At 44.2% G+C, this 14852-nt stretch overlaps 1 protein-coding gene across 1 annotated transcript in view; it reads left to right on the top strand.

The window, feature by feature from the left end:
• The first annotated feature begins 458 nt into the window (after positions 1-458).
• CLCN1 (chloride voltage-gated channel 1) overlaps positions 459-14852 on the top strand; it is a 302592-nt gene continuing 288198 nt past the window's right edge. Inside the window, exon 1 of the mRNA XM_082267331.1 lies at positions 459-664. Within this exon, the coding sequence (XP_082123457.1) occupies positions 614-664 (51 nt within the window). The 5' untranslated portion in view covers positions 459-613. The remainder of the gene's footprint in view (positions 665-14852) is intronic.

Genomic DNA, 14852 nt, shown 5'->3' with positions numbered 1-14852 from the left:
TTTTTTAAAAACTAAATTATCCCTTTATCTCTAATAAATTATCACTTCAAGTTCACCAACTAAGTTTAACTAAGTTTATTGAGAACCTACCTAAACTTTCCTTTCTACTTGTATCCAATCAGGCAGGTGCTTGCTCTACGTTTTTTCGGTAGATCCAAAGGCGATTCTACATTTAGACTGTAACCTGAGTGGAAAGTTTTATTTTTGTAACTAAAGGGGCCTATTTATCAATGTGTTCACCCAAGATTCTCCCAACTGCTTCTACCTGAAAGTCTGGAACACACGACCTGTTTTGGGAAAAGATTTTGGGTCTGCTCCGAAGCATTGCAGCGACAGGGAGATGGACTGGGACACATGGATATTCCTGGGGATGCATGTGACAAGACGGATGTCTCCAATGACAGGTGATGTCTCCAGCAGCAGGTCACGTCTCGTGTGACAACCGGATGTTTCCCTGTCCTAGCAGCCTTATCCCCCCCCTCTCTCCCACTGACATGCTCTTAACTAGAAATCTGTATGCAGGGTCCAGGCGGAGGAAGGGGGGGGGGGGGGGGTGAGCTGAACAGAGCAGAGACAGTGCTGGTCCCCATCTACCTACTGCTTGGATCTGGTTATGTCCGCTATAGATCTACCCAGAAGGACTCTGACTTACCAACATACTCTGGTAGGTGTCTGAGACGTGTGCTGGAGGGTATTGTGGAAACTGGTTGTGCTGTTCATGCATACTACGGGCAAGTTGCTGCTCTTTGGCTGATGGGGAACTACAAGCAATACTGGGAAACAGTCCTCTGGCATCCAAGGCAAGGATGCCAGTCGCACCCAAGATTTTTTTAATTTTGTGCTACAAAAATTACCAGGAATTTATTATGGTAAAAACAAAAAAGAGAGGAGTTAAGGGAAAGAAATGAAGGAGCGAACTATAATTAATAAGGGTAAACTAAAAATTTAACTACAAATATTAGGCAGCAGAATCCTGTTTCTGGTACAAAGGTTTTTTTTTTTTTTTGGCTATAATTATGAAAAAACACGAATTTAAAAAGTTTATGTACAAAGTACTTAAAAGAAAAAAAAAACCAAGGGAAGGAAATGAAGGAGTTAATAAAAATAATAAAGGTTAAGTCAAATTTTTAACTACAAATTTTAGGGTTAATAAAATTAATTTGGATTTACTACAAATTTTATCCTGAGATTTTTTTCTATTATAAAGGCAGTAGAATGACATTTCTGGTACAAAGTTTTTTTTTTTTTTTTTTTTTTGGTGCTATAAACTTAAGCCAACACATTTAAAATGTTTACTTACAAAGTACTTAAAAGAGAAAAAAAAGCTAAGAGAATGAAGGAGTTAATACAAAAAAAAAAGGGTTAACTAAAATTCTAACTACAAATTATAATAAAAGTAATTAGGATTGACTACAAAATAGGGAAGAGAATTAAGGAGTTAATATAAAATAATAAGGGTTCATTAAAGTTTAACTACAACTTTTAGGGTTAAAAAAAGTAATTAGGATTTACTAAAAATTTCATCCCGAGACTTGTCCCTTTTATAAAGTCAGTAGAATTATGTCAGTAGAATTTTCTATTGGCGCTATAAACATGAGCAAACACAAATTAAAAAAAATAATTTAATTTATTTTACAGTTAATAAAAATAATAGGGGTTAAAGTCATGGTAAAGTCTCCTTTTTTTTTTTTTAAAAAAATAACCAACATGTTCTACTTACCTCCTCTGTGCAGGTGATTTTGCACACAGCAGCCTGGATCCTCCTCTTTTCTGCTCCTGGCCCCTCCCTTCTATCGAGTGTCCCTACAGCAAGCAGCTTGCTATGGGGGCACCCGAGCTGCAGCTCCGTTTTGTGGCTAACTGACTTTGATTGACAGCTGCGGGAGCCAGTGGCTCCACGGCTGTGTGCCAGGCAATCAGGAGGGAGAGTCCTGGATGGCTGAGGGGCTCGTGGACATCACTGGAGAGAGATGTGACTCGGTAAGTATTAGGGGGGCTGCTACACACAGAAGGTTTTTTATTTTAATGGAAAGAATGCATTAAGATAAAAAAAAAAAACCTTATGACTTTACAACTCCTTTAACTAAAATTCCAACTACAATTTTTAGGGTTAATAAAAGTAGTTAGGATTAACTACCAATAAGCCCCCGATTCACACTACCGCGACTTGTCATGCGACTTGAGAGTTCAAAGTTGCATGACAAGTCGCACCCGATTAGCTGCAATGGAACCGTTCTAATCGGTGTAAAACAAGTCACTCCGACTTAGGAAAAGGTTCCTGCACTACTTTTGGTGCAACTTCAACACAACTCACATTGACTTCTGTTCATTAAAGTCACGCAGAGATGTTGGATTTAATAAAAAAAAACAATAGGGGTAACTAAAATGTAACTATACATTTTACGGTTAATTAAAGTAATTAAAATTTACTACAAATTTTGGCTGAGATTTGTCCCTTTTATAAAAAACACTGGAATCATGTTTTTGGTACAAACGAGGGCGTATGTAAAAAGTTTACCTTTTTACGATATGATTGTTTATAAACGATAAACACCAAAAGGAGTGAAGCAGTTAATAAAAAATATAGGGGGTTAGTCAGTGGCGTACCAATAGGGGGGGCGGGGGGGGGCAGTCCGCCCCGGGTGCCACACAGGGGGGTGTCAGTGTGTCAGGGAAGATCAGGGTGACACCCGGGGCCGGCCGCCAGACTGCTTCCACCGCGGAGGAGGAGGAACTGTTTAAAGCAGAGATGATGTGAGAGACTCACTGTCACTCCCGAGCCCTGAATACACAGCGATCGGCGCTGCCGCAGTTTACTATGCTGGTTAATGAGAAGGCGATTGGTTGCTAGGACCGCCTATCAACCAATCACCTGCTCATTAACCAGCATAGTAACTTCTGCAGTTCCCGCCGAGGCGCCGATCGTTGTGTATTCAGGGCTCGGGATAGACAGTGAGTTTCTCACATCCTCTCTGCTTTAAACAGTTCCTCCTCCTCCGCTCTCCTCCTAAAAAGGTAGGGGGGGGGGCGGGGGGGCTTTGTATTGTAAAGGGGTTCTATGGGGGGATTTATTGTAGAGGGGTTCTATTGGTGGGGGCTTTGTATTGTAAAGGGGTTATATTGGGGGGCTGTGTAATGTAAAGGGTTGTATGGGGGATGGGGCTGTGTAATGTAAAGGGTTCCAATGGGGGGCTGTGTAATGTAAAGGGGTCCAGGGGTAAGGGGGCAGTGTAATGTAAAGGGGTCCAGGGGTACAGGGGCTGTGTAATGTAAAGGGGTCCAGGGGTACAGGGGCTGTGTAATGTAAAGGGGTCCAGGGGTAAGGGGGCAGTGTAATGTAAAGGGGTCCAGGGGTAAGGGGGCTGTGTAATGTAAAGGGGTCCAGGGGTACAGGGGCTGTGTAATGTAAAGGGGTCCAGGGGTACAGGGGGCTGTGTAATGTAAAGGGGTCCAGGGGTAAGGGGGCAGTGTAATGTAAAGGGGTCCAGGGGTAAGGGGGCAGTGTAATGTAAAGGGGTCCAGGGGTACAGGGGCTGTGTAATGTAAAGGGGTCCAGGGGTAAGGGGGCTGTGTAATGTAAAGGGGTCCAGGGGTAAGGGTTCTGTGTAATGTACAGGGGCTGTGTAATGTAAAGGGGTCCAGGGGTAAGGGGGCAGTGTAATGTAAAGGGGTCCAGGGGTAAGGGGGCAGTGTAATGTAAAGGGGTACAGGGGCTGTGTAATGTAAAGGGGTCCAGGGGTAAGGGGGCTGTGTAATGTAAAGGGGTCCAGGGGTAAGGGGGCTGTGTAATGTACAGGGGCTGTGTAATGTAAAGGGGTCCAGAGGTAAGGGGGCTGTGTAATGTAAAGGGGTCCAGGGGTAAGGGGGCTGTGTAATGTAAAGGGGTCCAGGGGTACAGGGGCTGTGTAATGTAAAGGGGTCCAGGGGTACGGGGGCTGTGTAATGTAAAGGGGTCCAGGGGTAAGGGGGCTGTGTAATGTAAAGGGGTCCAGGGGTACAGGGGCTGTGTAATGTAAAGGGGTCCAGGGGTACGGGGCTGTGTAATGTAAAGGGGTCCAGGGGTAAGGGTTCTGTGTAATGTAAAAGGTGGTCTCCATACATTTTACACATGACACGTCAATGTTCGTTGCCTGGGGGGGGGGGGGGTGCCAGATATAGGATCCGCCCCGGGTGCCAAATGCTCTAGGTACGCCCCTGGGGTTAGTTAAAATTGTTGTTATAAATCTTTGGTTTAAAAAAACAATTTCAGGTTAACTAAAGTATCTCTGTATTCATCAATACACTAATAAATGATTTGTTTCAATGTAAGCAGTGTAAGTACCTGAATTTGACTCGGTAGCAGTTGCTTGCAATCCTCAGTGCTCAGACTGGGGGAAAGAGAAGGTGAATAGTGATAGGAGGAGAGAGCAGAAAGATGAGCTCATCAGTCTTCTGCTTCTCCTTTAACTATCCAAGCACAGGCTGGGGGGAAGAGGAGAGGGACAAGATCTGTAAGGATATAGATACTCTAGAGAGAGTTCAGAGAAGAGCTACTAAACTAGTACATGGTTTGCAGGAAAAAACTTACCAGGAAAGGTTAAAGGACCTTAACATGTATAGCTTGGAAGAAAGAAGAGACAGAGGGGATATGATAGAAACTTTTAAATACATAAAGGGAATCAACTCGGTAAAGGAGGAGAGCATATTTAAAAGAAGAAAAACTACCACAAGAGGACACAGTTTTAAATTAGAGGGGCAAAGGTTTAAAAGTAATATGAGGAAGTATTACTTTACTGAGAGAGTAGTGGATGCATGGAATAACCTTCCTGCAGAAGTGGTAGCTGCAAATACAGTGAAGGAGTTTAAGCATGCATGGGATAGGCATAAGGCTATCCTTCATATAAGATAGGGCCAGGGACTATTCATAGGATTCAGATATATTGGGCAGACTAGATGGGCCAAATGGTTCTTATCTGCCGACACTTTCTATGTTTCTATGTGTTACTGAGCTGCAGCAGAGAAAAATCTGGTCTGTGCTGTGTGGCAGAGCTCTGTAAATTTCAGAACTGGATGGCTAGAAATACAATTCCTTTGGCAGATAAAACCGCTTTCTTATATGTTATTTGAATGTGTGTTTAGCTTTTTGCCTGGAGTTCTGCTTGGATGCATGGATGATGCAAATTTGCAATTCTCACAGTCAGTAACCGCCCTTACCAGTGGCGGCTGGTGCATATGGGGGGCATTATCCATGCGTCTGGCCCCCTAATCTACATGCGGGGCACCGGATGCATGGAGTTCAATGGGGCTTTTTTTTTTTAACCATATGACTAGAGCCAGAGGCTCACACAGGCTAAAAAAAAGGATGGGCTTGGGGCGCAGAGCACTGCGCCCCGAGCCCACCCAGTTATGTGACCATAGCGAATGAAAATTCGCTACGGTCACACGGATTCTCCTCCTGGCCAATCAGGAAGCGGGTCTGGAGACCCGTTTCCCGATTGGCTGAAAAAGAGAAGCCATGCCATTGGGCATGGAGGAGGAGAGAGGAGACGCAGAAGACAGGGGGAAGAAGCCGAAGCCGCCGCCTGCTGCTGCAGATATCCAGGCAGAGTGAGTGAGCGGGGGGTCCTGTCATTTCTCCTGTCTTGCTGTGGGGGGGGGGGGGGGGTATGGTGTGCGGCCTGGTGTGGTCCGGGGGGGGGTATGGTGCGGTCCGTCTGCCGCCCCCCGGCCCATGGAGCAGCAGCCGCCACTGCGCCCCACACATATAAACTGTGACAGGGCGGCCGCTCTGTGCCAGATCACATACCTAGTACATGATCCCGACAACTCAGAGTCTGGGATGCACGCACACGTCACCAGCGACCGGGTCCCGCTGTGATTGGACACAGTGGGAGACAATCAGCGGGTTCGGCGGACGCGATATGCGCCGAGACCCACCGATTGTTCCGGAGACAGGCAGAACAGCGGTCTGCCAATAAAAACAAGGCAGACCACCGTTCTGTGAGGGGAATGTACTGATCCTGTGTTTCTGCTAAACAGAAACACAGATCTTTCCCTCCCCCACAGTTCATAAGCACTCCCTAGGATCATATTTACCCTTTGAGCGCTTGGTCAGTTAGTGTCCAATTTGTCCGCCGTAATATCGAAGTCCCGCTATAAGTTGCTGACCGCCACTAATACTAATTACTAGTAAAAAGGAAAAAAAAAAGATAAATACGTCCTAGTTTGTAGACGCTATAACTTTTGCGAAAACCAATCTATCAAAAAGTGTTTCCTGGTGCTAAACCTTTAATCCAGTTTCTAATTTGCTACATTTGTAAATTCCAAAAGCCAATATAAAGGAACAGTGGTGGTAAAAAAAAAAAAGCATTTGTAGGTGGTTTACTAAATAAATTTTTTTTTTGTTCAAATCTCCTTTAAGGGGGGCGTGTCCTATATCTACATACTTTTGCTAGTAGGTGTCCCTCATTCTCATCTCAGAAAGTTGGGAGGTATGCGGTCGTGCGACACTGTACCCAAATAACATTTTTATCATTTTTTTCCCCACAAATAGAGCTTTCTTTTGGTGGTATTTGATCACCTCTGCTGGTTTTATTTTTTGCGTTATAAACAAAAATGTCCGTCAATTTTGAAAAAAAAAAAAAGAAATTTTTTTTAAATTTCTGCTATAAAACCTATCCAATAAAAAATGTAAAAAATCGAATTTCTTCATAAATTTAGGCCAATATGTATTCTGCTACATATTTTTTTGGTAAATAAAAACCCAATAATAATGGCAGGCATGCGTGAGCGTTAACACCGACATGTTTCACCCACTTGCTCTGTGGGTTTCTTCAGGGTGGGTTGCTGTTAGCTCCCACGCATACCTGCCATCCTGATCATGCTGGGGCTTTTTACCATCCCATAGCCCCGCTACACCACCGTATACCAGAAGTGAAACTGGAGACTGGAAACCGGAAGTGGATGGCCGGTCCCTAATATTCCTAGAATTTGTCACATTGTTGTTTTGTTGACTGTCTCACCATGACTGCTATGTGTGGATGTATTAGCATGACTGTGATCCCGGCATGTGTTTTAAATTCTGATGTCATTTTTAGGATCATTATGCAATCACCTTTTGTTTATGCCTTTTTCATGTATTTTGAATCAATTTGAATAAAGTTTGTTTTAGGAGAAAACCACAGAGTGTTCCCTGTCCCTCGGGGCAGAAGTAAAGACTTCTTTGGGGTCTCTTTCCTTTTTCCCTCCCTTCCTCTTTTTTTCTTCACTGTGCTAATGACAATGGCTGGGAAGGGGTTAAACATCTAGGGCGATCAAAGGGTTAAATGTGTGCCTAGCCAGTGTTTTTGTGTACACTATGTGTTACTTTTACTTTAGAGATGTGCTTTGCAGGGAAAGAAAATCCATCTCATCTTACTGTCAGAACGGAGCTCTGCCTTGTTTACATAGGAAGAGCTCCATCCAGCCTCTCTTCCCAACAGTCAGCAGGTGCCAGTGGACATCCATTCACCGGCACCCACTGAGCGGCCTCTGCTGTGACTAATCACAGTAGAAGGGGCACGCCCCCTAGGCGAAAGTGCTGAATCACGTTTATCTATGTGCTTCTGCACAGAGCGGCTGCCCTGTAGCAGTAAATTTGCTTGGGTGAGTCAGAAAATGGTTAAAGCACTCCAAAAACTACTCTGCCTCCCAGACTGCGGAACCCAACAGCCTGGACTGACACTTTAAAGTGGAAGGCAATTGGACCATCATCTTCTGACCTTGAATAAGCAAGCAGGATGGAAGCTCAGGTATTCCAAGCTTCACTGACTGCATTCCTGCTCCAAATCGTGAAGTCAAGTTTAGAATGACACACCCCCAGGGTCTGAATATTTTAAAGGGGTTGTAAAGTCAGAAGGTTTTTTTTTTTATCTTAATGCATCTATGGCCAACCTGTGATTGTGGAGGAACAATAAACCCAGAATGGGGATTTTGGGGTGCTGAGAATTTACAACCCTTTTTGAAAGCAAAGAAATTCCTTTCTAAACCAGCTGTGGGGATTTTTCTGTTCTCCAGTAGTTGATGGCCTACAGCTGTTGTTGAAGAGCTCCCTTGCCACTTTATGTGGTTTGGTAAGCCAATCACTAATCACCAGGTGAGGTTAATGAGACAAATTTCCTATTCCTGGAAATGCTGGGTATTTTTTCCCTTTTGATGGCCCAATGGAGTAGCAAGTGAGCAAAAAAAAGGTTTGTGTAGCTGGTGGAGCGCCCAAAGTTTCATCAAAAACTTAAGTTAGCCCTGGACAACTTTTAGGATCTTTCAGTCCCTAAATGCACCATGAGCTTTTTTATATGTTGGGGAACTACAGGATTCAGCATTGCATGGAAGTGAACTGCAGGGATCTTGCAGCTCTCTGGATGCTGGTGAACATAGCACGACTCATAGACAATTGTGGAAAACTTGCTGCTTTCCAGGGGTAAATTAACTGAGAGTATTAATGTATTAACCACTTGCCGACCGCTGCACGACTATCTACGTCGGCGGTCAGCCCCTCACAGGCAAACTAACTTAGGGCTACGTTGCTTGCTTGTGAGGGTCTAGGGAGCGAGCGCGCGCCGCCGGAGGCGCGCTCCCGCTCCCGCGTGGTCACGGACCCCCCGCGCGTGTGACCAGCGGACCCGATGTCCGCCGGCCACTCGGCGATCGGCGGGGGAGAGGGAGAATGTCAGGCAGCTTGTGTAAACAAGCCACCTGTCATTCTCCTCGCTGTAAAGACACTGATCACATGGATCTACTATGTAGATCCGTTGATCAGTGTCCTTACAGCTCAAGCCACAGCCAATCACAGTAGAAAGCACGCCCCTAGGGACACACACAGCCCCTCCCTCCCAAATAAAGTTAACCCCTTCACTACCAGTGTATTTTTACAGTAACAGTGCATATATATAGCACTGATTACTGTAGAAATGTCACTGGTAACCCCAAAAGTGTCAAAAATGTCAGTCAAGGGTCCGATCTGTCCGCCGCAATGTCGCAGTACCGCAAAAAAAATCGCAGATCGCCGCCATTACGCGTTAAAAAAAAACAACAAAAATGACAAAAATCTTTCCCTTTGTTAGTAAACGCGATAACTTTTGCGCAAACCAATCAAAATACGCTTTTTGCGATTTTTTTTTACCAAACATAGGTAGCATAAAACAAATTGGCCGAAAATGTTAAAAAATTTTGATTTTTACATTTTTTTTTGGGGGGAATTTCATATAAAAAAATGTGAAAAATATTGCTATTTTTGCAAAATTGACGCTCTTTTTTTGTTTATAGCGCGTGATCAAAAAATCGCACAGGTGATCAAATACCACCAAAAGAAAGCTCTGTTTGTGGGAAAAAAAGGACGCCAAATTCGTTTAGGTACAGCGTCGCACGACCGCGCAATTGTCCGTTAAAGTCATGCAGTGCCGAATCGCAAAATACCCCCTGGTTGGAATGGGGGTAAAATCTTCCGGGGCTTAAGTGGTTAAAGTTGTCAGCTAAGAACCACTTGGAATCCTCTAACTTCTGGGGAACTTCAGATTCAGAATACTTTATTAATCCCAAGGGGAAATTATTAGCAAGTCTTAACATGGCTCCTGAGCTAAACTGAGTGACATGGAATGTGGAAGAACTATGAGTACCAGAATGTAATTAGACCCAAGCCAGTTCCTGTGTATCAGAGACAGGAGCTCCAATAGTGAGTGTGAAGAACTTACGGCTAGCTAGTTTTAGTGGAACCACAGATCCTAGCATGACCTCTAATCTGGCTATGGCCAACTTCCAACCCTCCAGCTGTTTTAAGAGCTACAATTACCAGCATGCAACAATAAGCAACTATGACAATCCTTTAGCAGCCCGAGACACTACAAATCCCAGCATCCCATCTGAGCCAGACATGGGGCAGATTATCTGTATCTGGATATCTGTAAGAATCCATCTTTTTCCTGCACGGTAAATCAGTTCAAGTAGTATAATGTTCCTTTTACAGTTAGAATATCAATGTATTGTGAAAAAGAAAAGAAATATGGTACAGACAGAGCCAATTACAGTGTGGTACGCAGCACAAATAAACGGACAACCAGCATACTGTAGATACAGTAAAGTTTTTTCACACCTATGGTACAAATACTTCATCAGTACATTTTTAGGCAACAGTGAGTGCATAAAGGACATGTAGTTCATCCTAGATTGCCAATCAAAAAACATGAATGTCACAGTTTAGTAGAGAACAACTAACTCATCACGCTGTCCAGGGTTGCCAAATTCTGTCAAACTTCTTGGGACAGTTTCTGTTCAAGTATGTCAATTTATACAGTGGTAAGGCACTATTAATAGAGTTTTCCCAGAAGACTACAGTTGGGGGGGGGGTCTGTATTCCATTTCAGCAAAATAGCTTTCTTGGCATAATTCAAAAGATATGTGATCAAAAGCTTAGTGTATCAAGGCATCTGAACGTCTTCCTGTATGCCTAGTAGTGTTAGCTCCGGAGACTGCACCAGGGATAGCTGGAGATGGCCATTTATGACTTCAAAGACTTAAGCCCAGTAAGGTGCCACCCTGGGACAAGTCCAACTCGTGGAAGTATGTACCAGTATCCGAGTGACATTGACTACAAATAGAATCCCTCTGTGGATATAGTCTGTGCAATCTTTGGGGAGTATAATAAATCCTATGAAGGAATTTAGTTTGTATCAGTTTATCTCTGGAAGAGATAACTAACTTGGAGCTGTCCTCAAAGCAATCCTCCCAATCCTCTCTGTCCAGTGAGAAGATGTCCGCCCTGCAAGCCTCCCACAGCCTCTCCATCCTAGGGGAGTCTAGACTAATTAGCGAAAGGTAAAGGCAAAAGAGGGGCTTAGGTAAGGAATCCTGCGCCAGAAGCTCCTCAATGGGGTCCATACCTGGGGTAATGGGCCGTGGGAACTGGGCCCTGGCAGCATGTTGCAATTGTAAGTAGCGGATGTGCATCCATTTAGGTTATTGGAATTTATTTGAGAGATCTCTAAAAGATAATAATACCCCTGCTGGCATTATGTCTCTGAGAACTTTTTTACCCCGGTCTGCCCAGTGTGAAAGATTAGGATTCCCCCATAGTGGTTGAAAGGGTGACCATCGGTCCGCTTTATAAAATCTCTTCCTAGCAGCCTCCCCTACTTGAAGAGTCATCCTAGTCGGACACGGAAGGTTAGCATAAGCCTTGGATCCCCTATACACCAGGTTCCCAAGCTCATTGAGAGAGCCCAGGAGGGCTGCCACCAGGCATACAGCCGCATTGACCTGAGAGTGGCCGAACCACCAACAGGTGGAGACCAGTATTATTGCCCAATAATAAACTAGGAAGATAGGCAATGCCAACCCTCAGCATCTTATAGAGAATAGAGAAACACAGAGTAGACTTTGCTAGCCGTGGGGAGGATCCAGCCCATATGAAGGTGCCAATACAGCGGTCCAGCTCTCGGAAGAAGGAGCCTGGAATCCACACGGGAGATTACGAAAGATATAATTAAATTTGGGGAGAAAGATCATTTTAATAAGATTAATACACCCCAGTAGGTTTAATGGGAGGTACCCCCATTACAAGCACTTACCACGCAATTGTACAAGCACAGGATAATCCTTAACCTTTAAGGATGGAAAAATTAGAGCTTCTGTAACACTACATTACCCATTATGGCTTCTTGCCTGAGCTCCTGGGACTTGTAGCTCCACAATAGCTGCCGAAAATTCTTATTTCTGAAAAACATCAAACACTTAAGAATTCTTAGAAAGAAAAAAACATTTTTGAAACAAAAATGTATAGACTCTCCCTTGCAAATTCCCCTCCATCATTCTTCCACCATTGACAACCATGTACATATACCATTTTAATTGTAAGCTCAGTTCCCAAAAATTTTTTACAACTGATTGGTCCTGGAGGGACTGAAAACGTTGAAACAGAACTTTGTTTACACTGATACAGACTCACGTCCATCACCAACACTCACTTTCTAAGTGTCCCTTCCAGTAAAGAGCACAGTCCTCTTGGATTACACAGTTTAGTTGCCCCTTGTTGGAAGAATTCAGGCACTTTTGACATGATAATATGCCGTCTATCACTGTGGGCTGTTTAGAATACCACATTAGAGGCTTCTCAGGATGTTTGAGGACATATAATCTGGTTAGCCAGGGCAAGGGGAGACACTGGAAATGTGTCATGAAGATAACTCAGAGTTCACAACAGTAAATAATGGAGCTAAACATTGTCAGAGGTTCTAATCCTTCCCCACTCTACTATAAATGGGTTTGTTCCTGTCTATGTCCTCTTTGGAGAGATTTTCCATCACTTCCTGTACAGAGAGAAGACAAGAATGGGGATATACACTCAACGGCCACTTTAATAGGTACACCATGCCTAGTACTGGGTTGGACCCCATTTTGCCTTCAGAAATGCCCTGAAGTAGAAGTTTGCAAAACCTGCTCTGTACCACATTCTAAACGTAATCTAACCCTATAAAGCAAAAATAGCTATACTTACCTATTTTGCAGCCGATCCGGACCAGTCCCAGCATCAGCTGTCAGCAGCGGCTTCAGTGTGGAGGTGGGTGCAGGAGAGGCAGCCGACAACAGAAGCCCCATAGTAACTCTATGGGTGACGTCACTTCCCAGGCATTTCACAGCCATTGTCGGTCCCCTCCTGCACAGACCTTCCGCCATTATAGACTGGACTGGATCAGTTACAGAATAAGTAAGTACAGTGATTTTTGCTTTACACAGATAGATAGAATAGGGTTAGAATGTGGCATAGTAGGTTTAGGGTTAGTGCATTTTTGCCTGGATTTACACTTTAGTTCTTCATGGCATGGATTCAACAAGGTGTTGGAGATTTTGGTCCATAGTGACATAATCGCATTATGCAATTGCTGCAGATTTGTTGGTTGCACATCCATGATGGAAAATCTTGCGTTCCACCTCATCCCAAAGGTGCTCTATTGGATTAAGATGTGGTGACTGTGGAAGCCACTGGAGTACAGTGACCTCATTGTCATGGTGAAGAAACCAGTGGTGAGATGATTTGATCTTTGTGACATGGTGCATTATCCTGCTGGAAGGAGCCATCAGAAGATGGGTACACTGTAGTCATAAAGGGATGGACATGGTCAGCAACAATACTCAGGTAGGCTGTGGAGTTTAAACGATGCTCAATTGATACTAAGGGGCCCAAAGTGTGCCAAGAAAATATCCCCCACACTATTACGCCACAAGCACCAGTCTGATCCGTTGATACAAGGCAGGATGGATCCATGCTTTCATGTTGTTTACGCCAAATTCTGACCCTACCATCTGAATGTCGCAGCTGAAATCGAGACTCATCACACCAGGCAACGTTTTTCCAGTCTTCTAATGTCCAATTTTAGTGAGCCTGTGCGAATTGTAGCCTCAGTTTCCTGTTCTTAGCTGACAAAAGTGGCACACGGTGTGGTCTTCTGCTGCTGTAGCCCATCTGCTTCAAGGTTCCATGTGTTGTGCATTCAGAGATAATATTCTGCATACCTTGGTTGTAACGAGTGGATTTTTTTAGTTACTGTTGCCTTTCTATCATCTCAAACCAGTCTGTCTATTCTCCTCTGACATCAACATAGCATTTTCCTCCACACAACTGCCACTCCCTGGATATTTTCTCCTTTTTCGGACCATTCTCTGTAAACCCGAGAGATGGTTGTGTGTGAAAATCCCAGTAGATCAGCAGTTTATGAAATACTCAGACCAGCCCGTCTGGCACCAACAGCCACACCACATTCAAAGTCACCTAAATCCCCTTTCTCTTCCCCATTCTGATGCTTACACTTCAGCAAGTCATCTTCACCACGTCTAGATGCTGAAATGCATTGAGTTACTGCCATGTGATTGGCTGATTAGCAATTTGTGTTACCAAGCAATTAAACAGGTGTACATAATAAAGTGGCTGGTGAGTGTATATGACAATAAAACCTTACAGAGGTTCCTACCCTTTCCAGCTCTGTACAGAGTTTTGGCTGCTCTGTATTCAATAATACATCATTCAAGGGGAAGTTGTTAAAACAACAAACATACATGCTCACCTCCATGCTGCAGCATCGTTTTAATGCTGCAGCTGTCCCCCACTGGCTCTAAGACCAAGAACTTAACGATCACGTGACTGCTAATTGCTTAGTTCTCAGTCAGCTCTGAGTACAGAGCGGTGACTGTCAGTCACCGCTCTCTGCTCTGCCCCACAAGCGCTCACTGAAGCACCAGGCTGACGAGGGGGCGGGAGCAACTGGCTCCTGATCCAGACAATATGGAGCCACCCACTGTCACTGATTCTGGGTCACAGGAGAGCACAAGTACTTCTAAAGCTTTGGCTATACTTCTCTTTTACAAATGCTATAAATAGTGATAGCTGCGCTGAATAATATCCAACACATAAACTTAAAATAAATAAATATATATATATATATATATATATATATATATATATATATATATATATATATAAAGTCCATTAGTGTAACGTAAAAAAGTGACTGTGAAAGTTCCTCCGTGACTCCAAAATCCAATGCAATGCTCTGCACACTGATCCACACCTTTGTGCCACTATCCACCACCAACTATTTTGCTCACTCACCAGAGTCCCTCCAATATTGGGCATTATAATCCACTCAGGGATATTGGATCCACTGTATTGCTCAACTTTCCATTAACCGGTTCCAGACCGCCCACCGCATATTTACTGCGGCAGGCTGACCCTCCTGCGCAAAACTATATAGACCTACGTCGGTCACGTGCCTGCAGCTAGGGGGCGAGCGTGCGCCGCCTGCGGCACACTCCCACCCCCACTCGGCAGCTGAGACTCCAATGCACAG

The sequence above is a fragment of the Pelophylax lessonae genome (assembly GCF_965119305.1).
Source record: "Pelophylax lessonae genome assembly, chromosome: 9".
In the NCBI taxonomy this organism is placed as follows: Eukaryota; Metazoa; Chordata; class Amphibia; order Anura; family Ranidae; genus Pelophylax; species Pelophylax lessonae.
The sequence above is the reverse complement of the archived record's forward strand: the minus strand, read 5'-3'. Positions and strand labels throughout refer to the sequence as shown.